This window comes from Artibeus jamaicensis, unplaced genomic scaffold (assembly GCF_021234435.1).
Source record: "Artibeus jamaicensis isolate MK-2021 breed Jamaican fruit bat unplaced genomic scaffold, CSHL_Jam_final contig_519, whole genome shotgun sequence".
Lineage (NCBI taxonomy): Eukaryota > Metazoa > Chordata > Mammalia > Chiroptera > Phyllostomidae > Artibeus > Artibeus jamaicensis.
This window is the reverse complement of record NW_026521871.1, coordinates 52,772,047-52,789,153: the sequence shown is the minus strand read 5'-3', so window position 1 is coordinate 52,789,153 and position 17,107 is coordinate 52,772,047. Positions and strand designations below refer to the sequence as shown.

At 47.5% G+C, this 17,107-nt stretch overlaps 1 protein-coding gene across 4 annotated transcripts; it reads right to left on the bottom strand.

Moving 5' to 3' along the window:
* Window positions 1–8,908: 8,908 nt before the first annotated feature.
* Window positions 8,909–15,981, bottom strand: CCR3 (C-C motif chemokine receptor 3). Of its 4 annotated transcripts, XM_037129941.2 has the most exons (4): window positions 15,893–15,981; window positions 15,219–15,290; window positions 14,275–14,348; window positions 8,909–10,379 (listed from the first exon to the last, which is right to left on the bottom strand). In XM_037129941.2, exon 4 carries the CDS (start codon window positions 10,366–10,368, stop codon window positions 9,289–9,291), a length of 1,080 nt encoding a protein of 359 aa, XP_036985836.2. In that variant the 5' UTR covers window positions 10,369–10,379; window positions 14,275–14,348; window positions 15,219–15,290; window positions 15,893–15,981; the 3' UTR covers window positions 8,909–9,288. The 4 variants fall into 4 exon arrangements, with proteins under 4 accessions (XP_036985836.2, XP_053524964.1, XP_036985846.2 ...); XM_053668989.1 differs by lacking the exon at window positions 14,275–14,348; XM_037129951.2 differs by lacking the exons at window positions 15,219–15,290; window positions 15,893–15,981 and having other exon boundaries at window positions 14,275–14,630.
* Window positions 15,982–17,107: the final 1,126 nt, after the last annotated feature.

Genomic DNA, 17,107 nt, shown 5'->3' with positions numbered 1-17,107 from the left:
TTTCCTGTACATTTTCCTCTATTTCACTTAGCACAGACTTCCTATTTTCCTCTAATTTGCAACCATATTCAACCAATTCTGTAAGCGTCCTGATTACCAGTGTTTTGAACTGTGCATCTGATAGGTTGGCTATGTCTTTGTCACTTAGTTGTACTTTTTCTGGAGCTTTGATCTGTTCTTTCTTTTGGGCCATTTTTTTGTCTTGGTGCACCTGTCAGGTAATAAGGGGCAGAGCCTTAGGTGTTCACCAGGGTGGGGCAACCCACATGGCTGCGTTGTGATGCTGTACATGGGGGAGGGGTCTGAGAGGGAACAGTGTTGCTTGCTCTGCTCTCTGCCAGTTTTCAGTCACTTCCCCCACTACCCACAATCAAATTGGGCCCTTTTGGTGCTGATTCCTGGGTAGATGAGTTTGTGTATGTTCTAGGAACCTGTGTGTCTCTCCAAGAAACTCTGCTATGAGGCTGGGAGTTTCTCCTGCTGCTGCCTCAACCCCCACAGGTGTTTTCAGTCAGAGGTTTGAGGCTTTATTTTCCTGAGCTGGAACCCTGGGCTGTGCAGTCTGTCTTGCTCCCCAGTTGTTCCTCCCAGTTTATCTGCCAGCGAATGTGGGACCACCCAGTCCACCAGCCACATCCTTGCTGTGAGTCCTCTCCACCCAGCTGTCCATCTCTGCCCCTCCTACTGGTCTGGATGAATGTTTCTACTTTAACTCCTTGGTTGTCGGACTTCCATACAGTTTGCTTTTCTGTCAGTTCAGGCTGTTTTTGTTTTTGAATTTGTTGTTGTCCTTCTTTTGATTTTGCCAGGAGGCACAGTGTGTCCACCTACGCCTCCATCTTGGCCGGAAGCTGTTCTGCCCTCTTTTATTAAGCACTCTCAAATCCAAACTCAGAGTTTAGAAACCACAGATGAAACAATTCCTGTAATTTCTTATGGAGTCTTACTCTGTACTCTGATTCTGCATTTTACCTTCCGGATCATGTTGAATTCAAACCCTATGTACTAGGTGAGCAGCTGTGAAGGGTGGCCTGTGGGATGAATGGTTGACTTTAGCGTGCTAAGGAAACAGCCCCTGTGGGAAGGAGAGGTGTGGATGCCAGGGTGTCACAGAGCACAGGAGGTCAGGCTTTCGTGAGTCCCCAGCATCCTACCAGGTATTCTCATCTGGTTTTCTGCAAATGTGTGAATTTAACTTCTGTGATAATTAAGATACATGCCAAGTCAGGTTCTACATTTGTTTCCAAAGGTCTTAACCTGGCGGCTTCAAGTAATAAGAAGTTTTATTGTTTGTTTGCTTTTTTTTTCCAACATGGCCACAGAAAGGCTCTAAGTTTCAGTCTAACTTGAAGACGAAATCGCAGTATTTGCAGAAATTTGAGGTTTTCATTGTTGCTGTTTTGTTTTGGTTTAAGTTGCTCAGTGCCTTCAGAAGCAACCACCCTACCTCTGTTTCCGATGTTCCTCACTTTCCTCATCATCTCAGAGGACAGCAGCATCTTCCGGCCACCCACCCCCATGCCTGGCCAGGCTCTGTCCTCAGTGGGCACACAGTCCAAGGTGACGACTGGACGGATGGTCTCTGTCACCTGTGCCTCTGTTTTCCCATTCTTGATGTGCTGTGAGTCTCACCTCCTGAATGTCTGGTGTCTGCAAGCTGCTCTCCAGCCCCCATTCCCCCATCAGTTAACCTCCTTGATGTATAAACAGCCCCAGATGCAGACTGGAGTGACTCTATGGGTACAGTTAGGACAGCTCGCAATATGGAAGGAGGAAGGACCATTGGACCCCAGGTGGGGCAGCTCATGGAGCCTCTCTCTAGGCCACAACCATAGGATCAACCAGTTCTGCCCATCTCTGGGTGTCTTCATTTGAGTTTTCAAATTCCAAGTGGCCTTGCTCAGGTCAGGCGAGGATCAGTCACTTGTGGATCAAATGAGTCAAAGGGAACCTGGGAGAAGCCTGGTGAGGGTCACTGTAGGAATCACCATGAGCCGAGCAAACCCCCTGGTTTGAGTCTATAGCAGAGTCACCCCTGTTGCCAACAGGATACAGTCAAATCCTTGGCATTTCAGGTTCCCAATGCAGGCATCGGTGCCCTCGCTTCCAGGCCTCTCTCTCCTGGCCCGCAGGCATCTCCCTCCCACACTGCCTGCTAGTCTCTGCACTGCGAACTTCCTCTGCTTGTCCCCAGCTCTGCATTTCCTTAACCCCTTCCCATAGCTTTCTTGAGAGGAATAGTTTCCTGCCTTTAGGATCCAGCCCAGTGCCTCCTCCTTCAGGAAGTCTTCCCTGAACACTTACTGGACACTTCCCATCTATTTTCTTTTTATTGCCAATTTGTTTTCCTGTTCTATACATTGTCTCCTTGTGTCGCTCAGGGTCCCAGAAGGAAATGACACTCAAATTGGGCAATTTGAGGAGAGTTTGATAAAGGGACTATTTACATGAGTGATTGCAAGGTGAAGGGAGAATGCTGAGCCCTGAGTTGAGTAAGAGCAGGATGACCATCCCTGGGGAGACTCGGTGTGGAGGGGTCCTGAGCTAGGCTGTGGGACCAACTGTCGGGGGGGTCAGCCACCCCCCAGTGCTGCTGCATACAGGTGGAGGCGGGGGGGGCAAAACACTCTGACCTTCCTGCCCTCCTTTCCTCCTGCCTCCTGCACGTCCTCCCATGGTCCTAATCCAGAGAGCAAAGACAGTGCCGACATGGTCTGAACAGCACAGCTTCTCAGACACACAGCAGGGGAGAGAAAGGCAGAGTGTGGGTCCGGGTTGGGAGGGATCACACACATCATTAGATAAATTACAATCCCCAGGGATGTAAATGGCATCTTCTAGAGTTTTGCAATTTGACTGGACAAGATCAGACATAGACATTCCTGACTTTCTTGCTGTAATATCATCCAAACCTTGCGTTCCTCCAAGCAAACAAGCATCTTCTCAGTGTGATCTAATGACTGCCCAGGGCCTCCCAGGGCTCTGATAGTGGCGCAGGCCCCCTAGTGTTCACATTTCCCACTGCAACTCTCACTGAAGTTGGTGTCAGCAAGTGAGGCCCATTTTTGGTTTGGGGCCAACCTGCCTGGACCACAGACTGAGCTGGGAAGCATCTTGTCCTATCTGAACATTGAGATTTCAAGAGGCAGCCCTTCTTCTGATGGCCTAGGTTCATATCTGTATGTATATTTAATATTATTGCCTTTTTTTTCTCTGCCTTATTTCTCAGTCAGGATTTGGGTCTCTAACATCTTTTTTAAAAATACATATTTTATTAATTATGCCATTACAGTTGTCTCATCACCCCCCTTCATTCCCCTCCACCCTGCACACCCCCTCCCCTCTACATTCCCCCCTTTATTTCATGTCCATGTGTCATAAGTTCTTTAGATTCCACATTTACCACACTACTCTGACCCTCCCCCCTGTCTATTTTTTCCCCACCATCTATGCTACTTATTTTCTGTACCTTCTCCCCCCTTCTCCTCCTCCCACTCCCCTGTTGCTAACCCTCCATGTGATCTCCATTTCTATTGTTCCACTCCTGATCTAGCTGTCCTCTTAGTTTGCTTTTGTTTTAGGTGTGGTTGTTTATACCTGTGAGTTTGCTGTCCTTTCACTGTTCATATATTTATTTTCTTTTTCTTAGATAAGTCCCTTTAACATTTCATATAATAAGGGCTTGGTGATGATGAACTCCTTGAATTTGACCTTATCTGAGAAGCAATTTATCTGCCCTTCCATTCTAAATGATGGCTTTGCTGGATAGAGCAATCTTGGATGTAGGTCCTTGCCTTTCATGACTTGAAATACTTCTTTCCAGCCCCTTCTTGCCTGTAAGGTTTCTTTTGAGAAATCAGCTGACAGTCTGATGGGAACTCCTCTGTAGGTGACTGTCCCCTTATCTCTTGCTGCTTCTAGGATCCTCTCCTTCATTTTAATCTTGGCTAATGTAATGATGATGTGCCTTGGTGTGTTCCTCTTTGGGTCCAACTCTTTTGGGACTCTCAGTGCTTCCTGGACTTCCTGGAAGTCTATTTCCTTTGCCAGTTTTGGGAAGTTCTTCTTTACTATTTGTTCATATAAGTTTTCCACTTGTTGCTCTTCCTCTTCCCCATCTGGTACCCCTGTAATCCGGATATTGGAACGTTTAAAAATATCCTGAAGGTTCCTAAGCCTCTCCTTATTTTTTTCTGAATTCTTGTTTCCTCATTCTTTTCTGTTCTAACATCTTTTTAAATTCCTGCAAAGTTTATGTAACTTGTTCTGAAAGTTTACGTAAGCTCTATGCGGACCTGGCAGGGCTGAAATCTGGGGGCTTTGAATGTGCCAACAGTATGTCGAACCCATGGAGCTTGTGAGGCATAAATAGAAAAAATCTTTATGGTTGTGTCTCTTGTCCCCTGAAGTTGAACGAGAGAATGAAGTTCTTCAGGCCTCAGTGAAAACTTGGGCAGCCCCATGACTTTGTCATCCCACCCAAGTACAGAAAAGCCCCTTAGCCACTGGAGGTCACAAAAGGACAGAGTTTTAACTCAGAGATAAAAGAGTTGATCCCCACATAAATATCAAATCTCAACTTGATTTGACATTTAAATCTTACTCGCCCCGCCACCCCAGGTTTTGGCTAAGGGATGAACCACTGCAGGTAATCGCCATCCTACTCACTTCTCTCCCTCCCTGGCACTTCCTCTCTCCCCCAGCTCCCTGAGCCTGGTGCCCAGTCCTTTGATGGGGTGGGCACTGGGAAGAAACAGGGAGTTGGAGTTCTGGCTCTGTCATAGGGTGGTGTCACCCTTGGGGACTGGTGGGAGTTTAAAAGTCGATTCTTTCTCTCGCAGCCCACTTTCATCCTCACCAGACACGTGCCTGGGAATACTTAACATAATCTCTGGGACCACACACAGCGCATTTTTCCTGGCTGACAACTTCCCACTAGTCTCTGCTGTTCGGCAGCACCCTGTGCACACACCGGCTTGGGGGGTCCCACAGACCACCCCCACCAGGCGGTCTCCTTGGGTGAGAATAGAAATCCTCCGGTCAGTGCTCTCTCATCTGGTCCATGAGAAGAAGCCCACAAAAGTCAGCTCTGAAAGTATAGATGAACCCCAAAGTAGAGGTGATTTTCCTGTACTTCCCCACCCCCCTCAAGCAGCTGGCTGGCTGGTCTCTTGCCCTCTGACTTCCAGTGAGGTTGATCTCGGTGCCCAGTGCTTCTTTAACCCTGGGGACCGACACTGGGCTTCATGACAACTCTGTCATTGGTGACATGAGACAGGCACCTGCCCTGCCTTCCTCCCTTCCCATCCAAGGTGGGTGGCACCAGCAGCCTTCAACCAAAAACAAAAACAAAAAAAAAAAGAAGAAGAAGAAGGAAGAAGAAAAACAAAACCCTCTCTAGTTGTCACCACTGTAATCTCTTTGTCCCCGGTATGGTTGAGGGGTCTCAAGAGTCATGATACCCCTTTTTTCCGACTGCTTTGTAAATTCTGCATATTGAAGACCTACCAGCCACATCAGTGGGTGTCCAACTTGCTGTTTGGTACATACTGTTCGGGTTTGGCATTAGTGAGCAGCATCCGCCTGCTTCATGATTTGACCCTATTTACCTGGGTTTGCCCTGCATCCCACGTCTGGGGAGAGCTCCCCAGGGGCCTTCAGCAGCTTGTCCACAGACCTCACATCCTGAGCTCTCCCCACAGCCCCGTCTCCCTCATCAAGGCATGACTGTCAGAGTCCTGGCCTGTGGGGTGCAGATTATCGGGGACAGGGAACTTCTTCTGGACAAAGGACAAAAAGTAAATGTTTTACAACTTGTGGGCCACACAGTCTGTGTCACAATGACTCAACTCTGTATCGGGACAAAAGCCACTTCAGACACTTTGTGAACAACTGAGCAAGGCCGCTCAGGGATGCACAGAGCAGATGGCTGCCTCTGGCCCCTGGGTCACATTTCAGCAGCCCCTGGATTAGATCAGTGAAGGGAGAGAGAGAGAACGGCGACCCTCACTCTACTGCGGATTTACTCAGGGGCAGAAATGGAAGGAAACCCCAGTGAAGTGATTGATAGCCCACAGGCTACGAAGGATCAGAACCTGCTTTGTTCAGGAGATGTAAAGACTTGAAAATTTTAGCTCTGGAATTTCAAGAAAACCTACAAATTCAGGCTGGAAAAGGATCACTTTGTTTTTTGTTTTTTAAATAGCAGATTGGTGCAGCCACTGTGGAAAGCAGTATGGAGATACCTCAAAAAATTAAAAATAAACCTGCCTTTTTTGACCCAGCGATCCCACTTCTGGGAATATACCCAAAGGAACCCAAAACACTAATTTGGAAGAACGTAAGTACCTCTCTGTTCAGTGCAGCGTTATTTACAATCCCAAGTTATGGAAACCACCCAAGTGTCCATCAGTAGATGAGTGGATAAAACAACTATGGGTCATTTACACAATGGAATAGTACTTGGCCATAAAAAAAGAAAGTTTTACTCTTTGCAACAGCATGGATGGACCTGGATAATATTATGCTAAGTGAAGTAAGCCAGTCAGAGACAGACAAGTATCATATGATTTCACTCATAGTTGGAATCTAATGAACAAACTGAACTAACAAGCAAAATAAAGACTGACTCATAGATGGGGAGCAGGCTGACAGCTGAGGTGGGGTGAGGGGTACAGGGTGGAGGGATTGAGCAAAAAGGAAAAGGACTCATGGACACAGGCAGCAGTGTGGTGATTTTGGGATTGAGTCCCCTCATATAAGGGGACTAAATGGTGATGGAAAAAATACAATAAATTTTTTTAAAAGAAAAAACTAGCAGAGTATGATGCTCAGCACAAAGGAGGAGGAACGGGGCAGTCCACACTGAGGCGTGTTCATGACCACCTGCCATGGTCAAAGTTGCTGCAGCTTTCCCCACAGCAATTTTGCCTTCCAGCACCCACTGTCCTGGCAGGTTTCCCCCAAACTCGGAAGTCTCCCTGCCACAGCCAGGCAGCTGGGTGCTGGGGAATCACTGACCCCGAGACCCCCCGAGGCTGACAGTGCAAAGTAAATACCCTGACTCCCTTACCCCTAGAGTGGATAACTGAAGTGTGAGTCACCCTTTTGCGCTCCATGCAGGCCCCGGGGGGAAGGCAGTTTGGTAATGAACCCTGGGCTGGCATCTTCCTTTTCCTGTGTCCCTTCCCTGCACCCTATTAGACTTTTTCGTACTTTCCAGCTAAACCCTAGGGCCTTGCTGAGGTTCTGTTCTTGGGGGACTTCCAGCCTAAGCAGAATGTCACTTTGTGTCCTTTCTGAAATGTCTTCTTTCTGCAGCTTTCTGCAACAGGGTCTGTGGGACCCCTGCCACGTTCCATTATGGTCATTTGAGTCAGAGGTGTCTCTTCTTCTAAACCACGAGTGAGTTTTCTAGAAATGGGTCTCATCTGACTTTGCATCATGAGCATTTTCCCTAGTCTGTAGCACAGCTGTGTTCAAGTCTCGTGTTTGCTGACGACAGGAAGCATGTCGAGTGGGGACTGGTGCTGTACCACTAACCACACGTAGCAGCCACTAGCTGCATGTGACTATCAAAATGGAATAGAAATAAAAATTCTAGTTCTTCAGTCACAGTAGCCATATTTCGAGTGCTCAGAGCTGCACATGCTGGTAGTGACCACACCGGCCAGTGCAGACAGGCTGGGCTGGGCTGGGCTGGGGAGCACAGTGGACACCCTGAATTCATGACTTGGATATGGGCAGCTTTCAGGGGTCAGGGGAGCATAGTCAGGCACCAATATCCTGTATGTGGTTACCTAGGGCAGACACTGCTTCGCAATGCAAGTCTCTCTCTCTCTCTCTCTGTTTTTTTTTACATAGGATACACCTTCTTTTGGCTTTTGATTTGTTCTCAGTCAATCATATGAGTATATTGCTCCTGGTGCTTTGACCCCTGATGCTCTCTCTTGGCCAAATTCTTCATTGGGTGCCCCATGGCACCCTTCTTACCAGCTGTTGGTCTTTTTTTTTGCCTCCACACCCGCACTTGTCTCCTAACTTCCCTCCCTGCATGGTTCTGGGGCCTCCATACCATCCTCTGTGTGTTACCAGCCTCGTCTCCCTAAGGCATCCTGTTGATTGTTTTACTCCCCTACTCGAAGCCCTTCACTAGCTCCCCTCGCCCCCCCAACAAAGCCCAAGATGCCTTGCCTGACATTCATGGCCTTTCCCAGCCCACCCACCCACCCCACCCTACACCCACACGTTTGTGTTCTACCCTCTCACACACATATTGGGTGTGTTGTTGGCCTAAGGTGCCTCCCCACGTGGTCCCCACCTTTCCAATCTAGTTCCCCTTTCACAGGCCTGCTCAAAAGCCACTTCCTCTGTGAAGTCTTCCTCTCTCAGATTCCTGCTGGAAATGCTTCCTTCCTTCCCGGACCAGGCACAGCTCTTGAATGTGTTCCTCTGTGTGCTGGCATTCTCGGTCTTTCTACCCCACACCCCTGGCTCAGTGGGAGGTCTGACAGAAGCAAGGATTGTGTTTGTCTTAGACATTTCCGCATCTCTCACTTAACCAAAAGCAACCTTTGTGCACCTGTGTTCAACACCTCACGCCCAGTTGTTGGATGAACGGGGAGAAAGGTGTCTAAGAGGACAGTGTCCATGTGTTTCAGGGCTAAGAAGTGTCTACGAGCAGGGCCTTTATTCTCTATACTGAAAATACCAAATGGCTCTTCTTCCACTGAGTCCCTCATGGGAAATGCGGTCATTTGGTACTCACAGAAAACAGATTCAATGTTCAGAATATTCAGAACAGGTATGTCAGACCAGAATGTTGTGTGAGAACACACAGTCAGAAACTTTAAAAATGAGTCTTTCATCAAGCAAGGAAAGAGCTAGGCACATTAAGAAGTAACGTAATTGATTTATTGTATTTTGTGAAATATGTTCCATTTGGTCAACAGCTGGCCGAAGTTAAGATTTCAAGTATACAAAGTTTTACCTGTCTGTAGCTGCATATACTAACTATTGAATATTCAGCTGCATTGAAATGCATTGAACTTTTCAGAGACATAAGCAAAGCTCTGCTTTTTGGGGTTGGCAGTAAGTACACTGCCCAGCCATTGACCTGTGGTGAAGACTTTTGGGCACAGAGATACACCACAACCACTGAGGATATATTTTAATGTCTGCAAGAGCACTGGAAGTTCAAAGGTCTGGTATAGGGGTCAATGTCGTTGGATCTGTGTATTTACTTCATGTGCCAAGAGCATTTTCTTAAGGCGACTTGTAGCATCTGACCTAAAATATACCAATGAGCTCCTGCTCCATGGTTGATGGAGACGCAGAGCTGGCTCTGTCTGGTGCCTCACTAGCACGCAGTCGGATGCACTTGCCCAGGTACACAGCCACGTGCCGGCGGAAGAAGTGGCGGAGGTGCTCCCGGAACCTCTCGCCGACGAAGGCGTAGATCACGGGGTTGATGCAGCTGTGCGTGTAGGCGATCACCTCTGTTACCATAATGGCCACGTCCAGCTGATTGCTCTGCTCACAGCTGGTCTCAAAGAAAGTCGTTTGAAAAGTATGGAGGAAGAGAGCCAGGTTGTAGGGTGCCCAGAAAATGAAAAAGACCACCATGATGACGACAATGAGCCGCATGGCCTTGTACTTCATTCTGTTGGGGCATCTCACCAGTGTTTTAATGATGCCTGAGTAGCAGACAACCATAACGAGAAGAGGCAGAACCAGACTCAGGGTGTTAATTTTTGCAATGTAAAGGCGCTTCCAGGTGTCAATGTCTCCCTCCGGGAAAAGGGAAACACAGGAGAAATATCCCTGCTCATCTTGGGCCCTAGTGAAGATAATTTCAGGGAGGGCTATCAGCACTATCAGGACCCACGTGACAAAACTGCTCATGATACCAAAAGACACGGTCCGGGCTCGGAGAGCAAACATGGCGTGGACAATGGCCAGGTACCGGTCTATGGTCAGCAGAATGATGAAAAAGGTCTCCCCGTAAAAGCCCATGCTGTAAAACCCTGAGAGCAGCTTGCACATGTCATAGCCAAAAACCCACTGACCCTGCTGTGCATAGTGGATCCAGAATGGCAAAGTGACTAGAAAGAGCAAGTCAGAAATTGCCAAATTCAGCAGGTAGATGTTGGTCAGAATGGAGAGGCGCCGGTATTTTATGAGGATCACCACCACCATCACGTTGCCCAGCAGCCCGACCCCGAACACCAGGGCATACAGTGGGGGCAGCAGCTGGGCCATCAGCTGCTGGACATTGTATTTTTCACATGGCATTGAAAACACATAATCGTAACCAGAGGTCTCCAGGGCCTCTTGCTCAGTCACGGTCCCGGCCACTAGGGTTGCCATTTTTCTTGTTCCTGTGGTAGAAGAGGAAACGACAACCCCACAATTAGGCACGGCCACTCTTTCTGAATCCTAGTTGATTTATTATTTACCCAACAAAACCATGCATGATAAACCGCCTATACATTTAAAGGTATATCAGAGCTGCCAGGGCGGGGGGCAGTCAGAGACGCAAGATGGAAGTTTTAAAAGTTGGTATGACCTGCCATGAGGAAAGAGACAGGAGTGCTGTAGGTGGTGGTGGAGAATGGGGATGCTGATTTCTGAAAGTAGTTGAAAGAAGTGTAAGACGGGAAAAAAAAAAACCCTGGCTGGATGATAATAATATAATAATTACTATTATTACTGTAACTTTTAAGGTATTTTGCATTTTGCATTTTACTGTGTGTGTATGACTTTCAAAATCATCTTACCTATTTAAAAACCAAATACTTTTCATAATAATAGTGATTAATACTATTACAAATAACTCCCCCTCTCCATGGCCCCATGGTAAGATGCCATTCACCCTGGCTAATAGGGAAATTGAAGCTTGAAGAAATTTAGTGATTTTCTCCAAAGCCTCTAACAAGTAGATATAAAAGTTCAGGCTAGATCTTCAGTATCTATGTCTAATATTCTCCTCAGGAGATTCAAATGCAGTGATTTTTAAATTTAACTTTTGATAACTTGGCTATTGGAATTGTTATTAACTATTATAACAGTTACATTATAAGCAGTATCAACCCAGGTTAATTCACTCCTTTACCTCATGACACTGAGACAGCCTGGGCAGCCGTCAAGAACAAACCCTTGGTTACTCCTTCACCTGGGAGCTGCACGGGAGGGCCAGGCCAATGGGATCTCTCGTCGGATCTGATATCCTTAAGACCAGGATCCCTAGAGTCAGCGCCTGCTTTTCTTACAATGGCTGACCTCACTGGAGCAGAAGGAAAAACAGACAAGGAGGGAGCCCTAGAAGGACAGTTAATCCCTGCACTTCGTCTTTGAATGAGTCCTGCTGATTTTCTCTTTTCTATGGGGAGGGTGGAGAAGAGCATGAATAGATAAGTCAGTAGGCATTTCACAAGGTAAGTCCTAGAAATGCAATCATCGGAGCCAATGGCAATGATTTGCCTTGGCTCGAATTCTGGGCCCCTGAAGGTCAGCCCACACAGGGTTCTGTGGAGGTGGGGTGCACAGTGGCCAGTCCTAGCTGCTCCTCTCCCCAGCTGCTGGACTGAGACCAGCACTTAACTCTGAGGCTCACTGACGGGTTGCCCCAGACTTTCAGTTTGTGTGGCTGGGCACTTTCCTTAGAAGTCCTGGAGTGAACATCAGAAGGGTACCTTGGGGGTTCGTGATAATTCAAACCTCCCTGTCTTTGAAGAAGCAGAGACCCTTTTCCTGAACCCTCAGACACCTCCCCTCATATAAGCCAGAGCTCCTCCTAAAGAGCAGCAACAGAGACAGGCTTGTTCGACTCCAGGTGCCCCAAAGGAAATCAGTGCCCTGGACTCCACCTCCTTAGTCTTGCACATCGGCACCCATAGTGACTCTGAATGAAAGAAATATTCATTTTTCAGCATGGATCAAATAATGTGCAAAATGGCCACGTTTTTACCTTGTTTGATGTATTTTCCCCCTTATTGTAAATAACCACCTGGGAGGGGAAAAATACTGAGAAGAAAATGGTCTCTGAGTTCAGGAACTTGACATTCTTTGCACATAACCAATGCAAGGTAAGTCTATCATAATTGTGCCTTGCTTAGGTCAGGCACTTTACATGTGTTTGCTTGTCCTCACAACTTTGCAAGGCAGGTACTTACATCCCCACTTCACAGATGAGTAGAGAGAGGCTTGGTGGGTCTCAGTCACTATGGCATTGTTAGTGCATGACAGCTGGGACTCTGTCCTATGTCCCTTGACTCCATAGCCCATGCCATCACTGTCATAGGATTACATTTAGGAAGACACTCCACACCCCAAATTACATAAACATTTATCTATATTTTAGTATCTAAATGTTTATCTATTTTTTAATATCTTTGTGGTATCATTTATCCACAAAAATCTATAACACATTTTAAATGTATTTTGATATATGGCATGAAATGCATTTCTCTTTTATTTCTGTCTACGTGGTTGACAATTTAAAGACACCATATGTTGGACACCTGCCCTCTCCTCTTTGGGCATAAAACACCACCTTTGCCCTGTATTCTCGAACATTCCTGATTCTGCCTGTGCACTTGACATGCCACTCTACTGGCCAGGCAGAGAACAGCAGGCGCAAAAAGTCTGGGACGGGAGAGAGCCTGGATATGGCTGTAGAAGAACAGAGGGCCAGTGTGGCCAGAAAGGAGCGCTATGTGGCTAAAAATTATTAGAAAATATAATTTGTAGCCTTGGCTGGGTAGCTCAGTTGGTTAGAGCTAGAGTTTCGTCCTGATATACCAAGGTTGTGGGTTTGATCCCCAGTCAGGGCACATACAAGAATCAACCAATAAATGCATACATAAGTGAAAATATAATTCATAATGATCCCAACATATTGTATAGATATTCATGGTCATTTAATCATTGTCTTCTTGATGCATAATGAAGTTGTTCCCAATTTTCATTTTTACAAATAATGCTGCAGTAAACATATTTGTCTGCAGTTTTTCTTATTTTCTTAAAGTAGATTTCCCAAAGCACCATTTTTACTTACAATCATATTTCTAAGGCTCTTGACGTATTTTGCCAAATTGCTTCCAGAAAGTGAGTAAACACACACACACACACACACACACACACACACACTTGGCACTGGTGAGTGATGACGCCAGCCTTGGCGTGCATCCATCAACACAGAGAAGATCTAAAAGAAAATAATTCCTTGGCCAATTATACGGGCAAAGGGATGTCATTCTTGTTGTAACTAACATTTATTTAATTTCTTTTTAAACTGTAACTATTAGTCACACTCACTTTCTTTACCGTGCATTATCTCTGTGTGCCTTTATCCATTTAATTCTGCTGGGTGTTATCTCTTTTTTCTTATTGAGCCATGCAATTCTTCCCCAGCAGAAGTAACTCAGCTTGTCTGGTTCAATGTCATTATCAGCACCTTCTAACAAGGGCTGCAGGTGTGTTCCAACTCCTCTTGCTGCCACGTGCCAAACGTTCCCACCTTCCCACCTAAAGCACTTGTCAAACAACAGTGAGCTTCCATCTCCAGCCAACCCAAGGTTGCCCAGCTTTAAAACAGCTCTCTATCCCTGCCCTCCAACAGAGGTCCAGGTAAAGCAGTCAACCTTGTAGAACCAGATGAAAAGCCTCCAAATCCGTCAACTGATTCATCTAACAGCCTGACTCAGAGTGGATTTCCAATGAAAACTTGAAACACATATACATACACAAATGTAACATATAAATGTATGCACACCCATATATGTCAACTATATTTTCACTGTTTCTTACAAGTCAGTGTGAATAAACACAAATCCACTCAGTGTGACCCTTTGGAGTGGCCGTCTTCTCAAATACTTGAGAATTCATGACAGCCTGGACCACGTGGGCACAGCCATGGGCATGGGGACTGAAGAGGCATAGAAGGCTGACTCTGGATGAGTGGAAGAGGCGAACGCATCGCAGCATGGCCGGGAGAAAGACAGGGAAGGTGGGAGAAAGCAAGAAGACAATGGAAGTATTTCGCAATACGCCCTCCCCCATGCTACCTCCTAAATTGGGGTGAGCCTCCCTCCCCTCCACCTCCTTGATTCAAGGGCACTCCTGGGAGGTCCTGCTTCCACCTGCCTAGACCCCTGGCTCCGTCTCCTTTTTCCTAGAAACCTGACAGTCTACCTGGAAGTCTCTTCTAAATAAACAACTTCTGTTGGCATTTAATGAGTTCTCCCCCAGAGAAGAATTTTAAAAAGGTGGTACCTGATAATTTAGCAAAGTCCTTTATGAATCCAGTGATAGCTTAGGTCTCACCACTGATGAAGTGGAGATACTGTCTGTTCAGAGACATTAGAAAGATTAGAAAAAAACCAACTTCCTTATCTAAAGAGGCTGGTGCCTCGCATTTTGCAAGTTTTCAGAAAGATATGAAGCAGTCTGCACGCACTCGGTGTCCAGTTGAGTAATCCTTGACTTGAACATGGCTGGCACTCAGCAGTGTTTTTCTTTTAAGTGTTCTGTGCTTGGAATGGCTCATTTTTGAGGAAGTGGGGGATAATTCTTGAATAAAATTGCTTTAACCCATGGGGAGGCAGGACAATAAAGCAGTATTGGAATTTCCCTGGGAAGGAAGAAGGGGCTAATTGAACTGTTCTACAGAACTCAATAGGAGACTTCGAGGAGGTGGGTTGTGGCGCAGATTTACACACCCCAAGAAAACTTGAGTTTCAGTTTCAGTTGGAGCCCCTACCGCCGCATGACCTTGGGTAAATCATCTAATCTTGCTGGACTTGAACTTTCTCACCTGTAAACTGCAAAAAATAATGACTATGCCACAGTGTGGAACCAACTAGAAGCATAGGTAAAAGGGCCGAGCAAACATAAGGTGTGGGCCGAGTACCATTGTAACCTGAGCTGCACAGGACACAGCCAAGTGCCTGCTGGATGCACAGATGTGCTCAGAGGGTTCAGCTTGGGGCTGGGCACAGAGCAGGAGCTCACCCAATGTTTGTGGGAAGAGCTCTGACCATGTCTGGTGGGATCTTTGATAAAGTGGCTAAGTGGAGGAGTCGATGCAATTTGCCCCATTTGTTGACATCTGCCATGTATGCAGGGCTGTGCTATATGCTTCAAATGACACAGAAAAGATAAGAAGGACAAACACTCTGTAGGAAGGTCATCTGGGGCCCCCACTTGAGGATGCTTACCAGTCAGCAGCAGCTCGCTGGGTCAGCAGAATCCCTGTTGGAGAAGAGGTAGAGAAACTGGAAACTTCTGGTCTGGAAAAGAGAAGTTAAGAAGGTATCAGAGAAGGGGCCTCTGCCATGGGTATTTTTTAGGCATCCCTGGGTGGAGAGGTTACCAGGAGGCAGATTTCTGGCCCCTTGAACAAGAACAGTGTCAGCAGGGTGTCCCAGAAGGGGTGCCATCCTGAAGCCCACTGATGGAGCTGGGGGAGCCCAGCCTGTGTGCCCTTCCGTGTGCTGGTCACTCACACCTGTGAGGACAGCTCCCGGGCCAGGGGCCAGTCCTGCCCCGCCGGCCGCTGCCTCTCCCTCTGCCTCCCCCTCTGCCTGTACCGTGTGGGAACAAGGTACTAACTGAACAAATGAAAGAAGGAAGGAAGGGCTGCCATTTTTGTAGTAAAAATTTTATGTGAGAATAAAGAAGTCTTTCTCTGTAGGTGAGGGGTTGAATAGAAAATTCCAGAGTCCTCACCCAATTCCCCTTGCCTTTCTCAGGACTCCCTTTCTGCCCTGAACATGCCCACTCCAGCCCCTGGGGGTACCCACTGGCCCCCGGACATGTCTCAGACAGTCCCACCATCTCATGTTCGGTCACTTAACTTTTCCCTTCTTCTGTCTGCCGGTCTGAATCCTACCTGAGGTCAGGGTCTGGCTTCTGTACAGAGAGATCCGTTTCTGCTTAGAAAGATGGGCCTTCATCCCACTTACTGGGCAATGTGCTTTGGCTTCCTGGCCTGTAAACGAAGATCATGATAGCACCCATGCCAACGTGGGCAGTAGGTGGATAACACAGGAAAGGGCCTGGCTTGCACAGTGCCTGGCTCGCGGGGTCTGGGTGACCAGTGTTCACCACAGTGAGCCGTGTCTTAAAGGAGCAGGCCCTGGGTACTCACCTCCTCCTCTGAGGTCCCGCAGCATCTATGGTCTACATAGTTTGTCTAGTGCTCAGTGTCACCTGAAGAGTCCCCTCTCCCCTGGCCCCTTTACTGTGTGGGTTCCGAGCAAAGGAAGAAATTGGAGGGCGAAGAATGAGCTTGTAATGCCAACGGGACCTCGGCAGACATGTCGGGGAGAGATGAAGGGAAGAGGGCAGAGCTGAGCCAAGCCCAGTCTTTCCAAGGCTGACCGATTCGAAAACCACACCACCTGCGGCCAAGGTGGTGCCAGGTGCACCCACACCGAGTTCCCTGCACGAGGAACATGAGGAGCGAGCGTGGCAGGGATGAGGGTTACAGATGGGAGTCAGAGTCGGCTGCCTCTGATCTCGGTCTCCACCACTTGTGGCCAACTTGGAATTCTCCTGAAGTGATGGAAACAACCAGAGAACTTCATTTCTTTATGCAACAAGCTGAGTGCTGGTCACGGTGGGCAAGGAAAGCCAAGATGAAGAGATCTAAAAAGGCGGTCATTCTGGGGTGGAAAATGAACTCGTGGGATAATGAACTCGTGGGTGGGGGCGGGTGTTGAATTCAGCAGTGACTCAGGCCTTTGTGGGGGTGACCCTACTGTATGCTCCATGTGGAAACAAGGCATCATGGGAGTACTGGAACTGGGTGCCCCGGTCAGGGCAACGATTTCTCACCAATTGAGAGGTCAAGCTTTAGAAGAAGTTAAAACGGGGTTAAGGGGAAACACAAGCCCACATGCTTCTTGGTAGAAATAGGACTGAGGAGTCTGTGCAGACGCTGGGGGTGTGGGGTGGCTCTGGCAGATCTTGCTCAGGTTCCTCACGTGCGGCCCAGGCTTTCTCCTCAGCTGTTTTTGCTGTCAAGAGCCTGCGTGTCTTTCAGGTTGGGGCCCGTCCTTCGCTGTCCACATTAAGCTAACGAATCCGCCCAATGTGCCTGAGG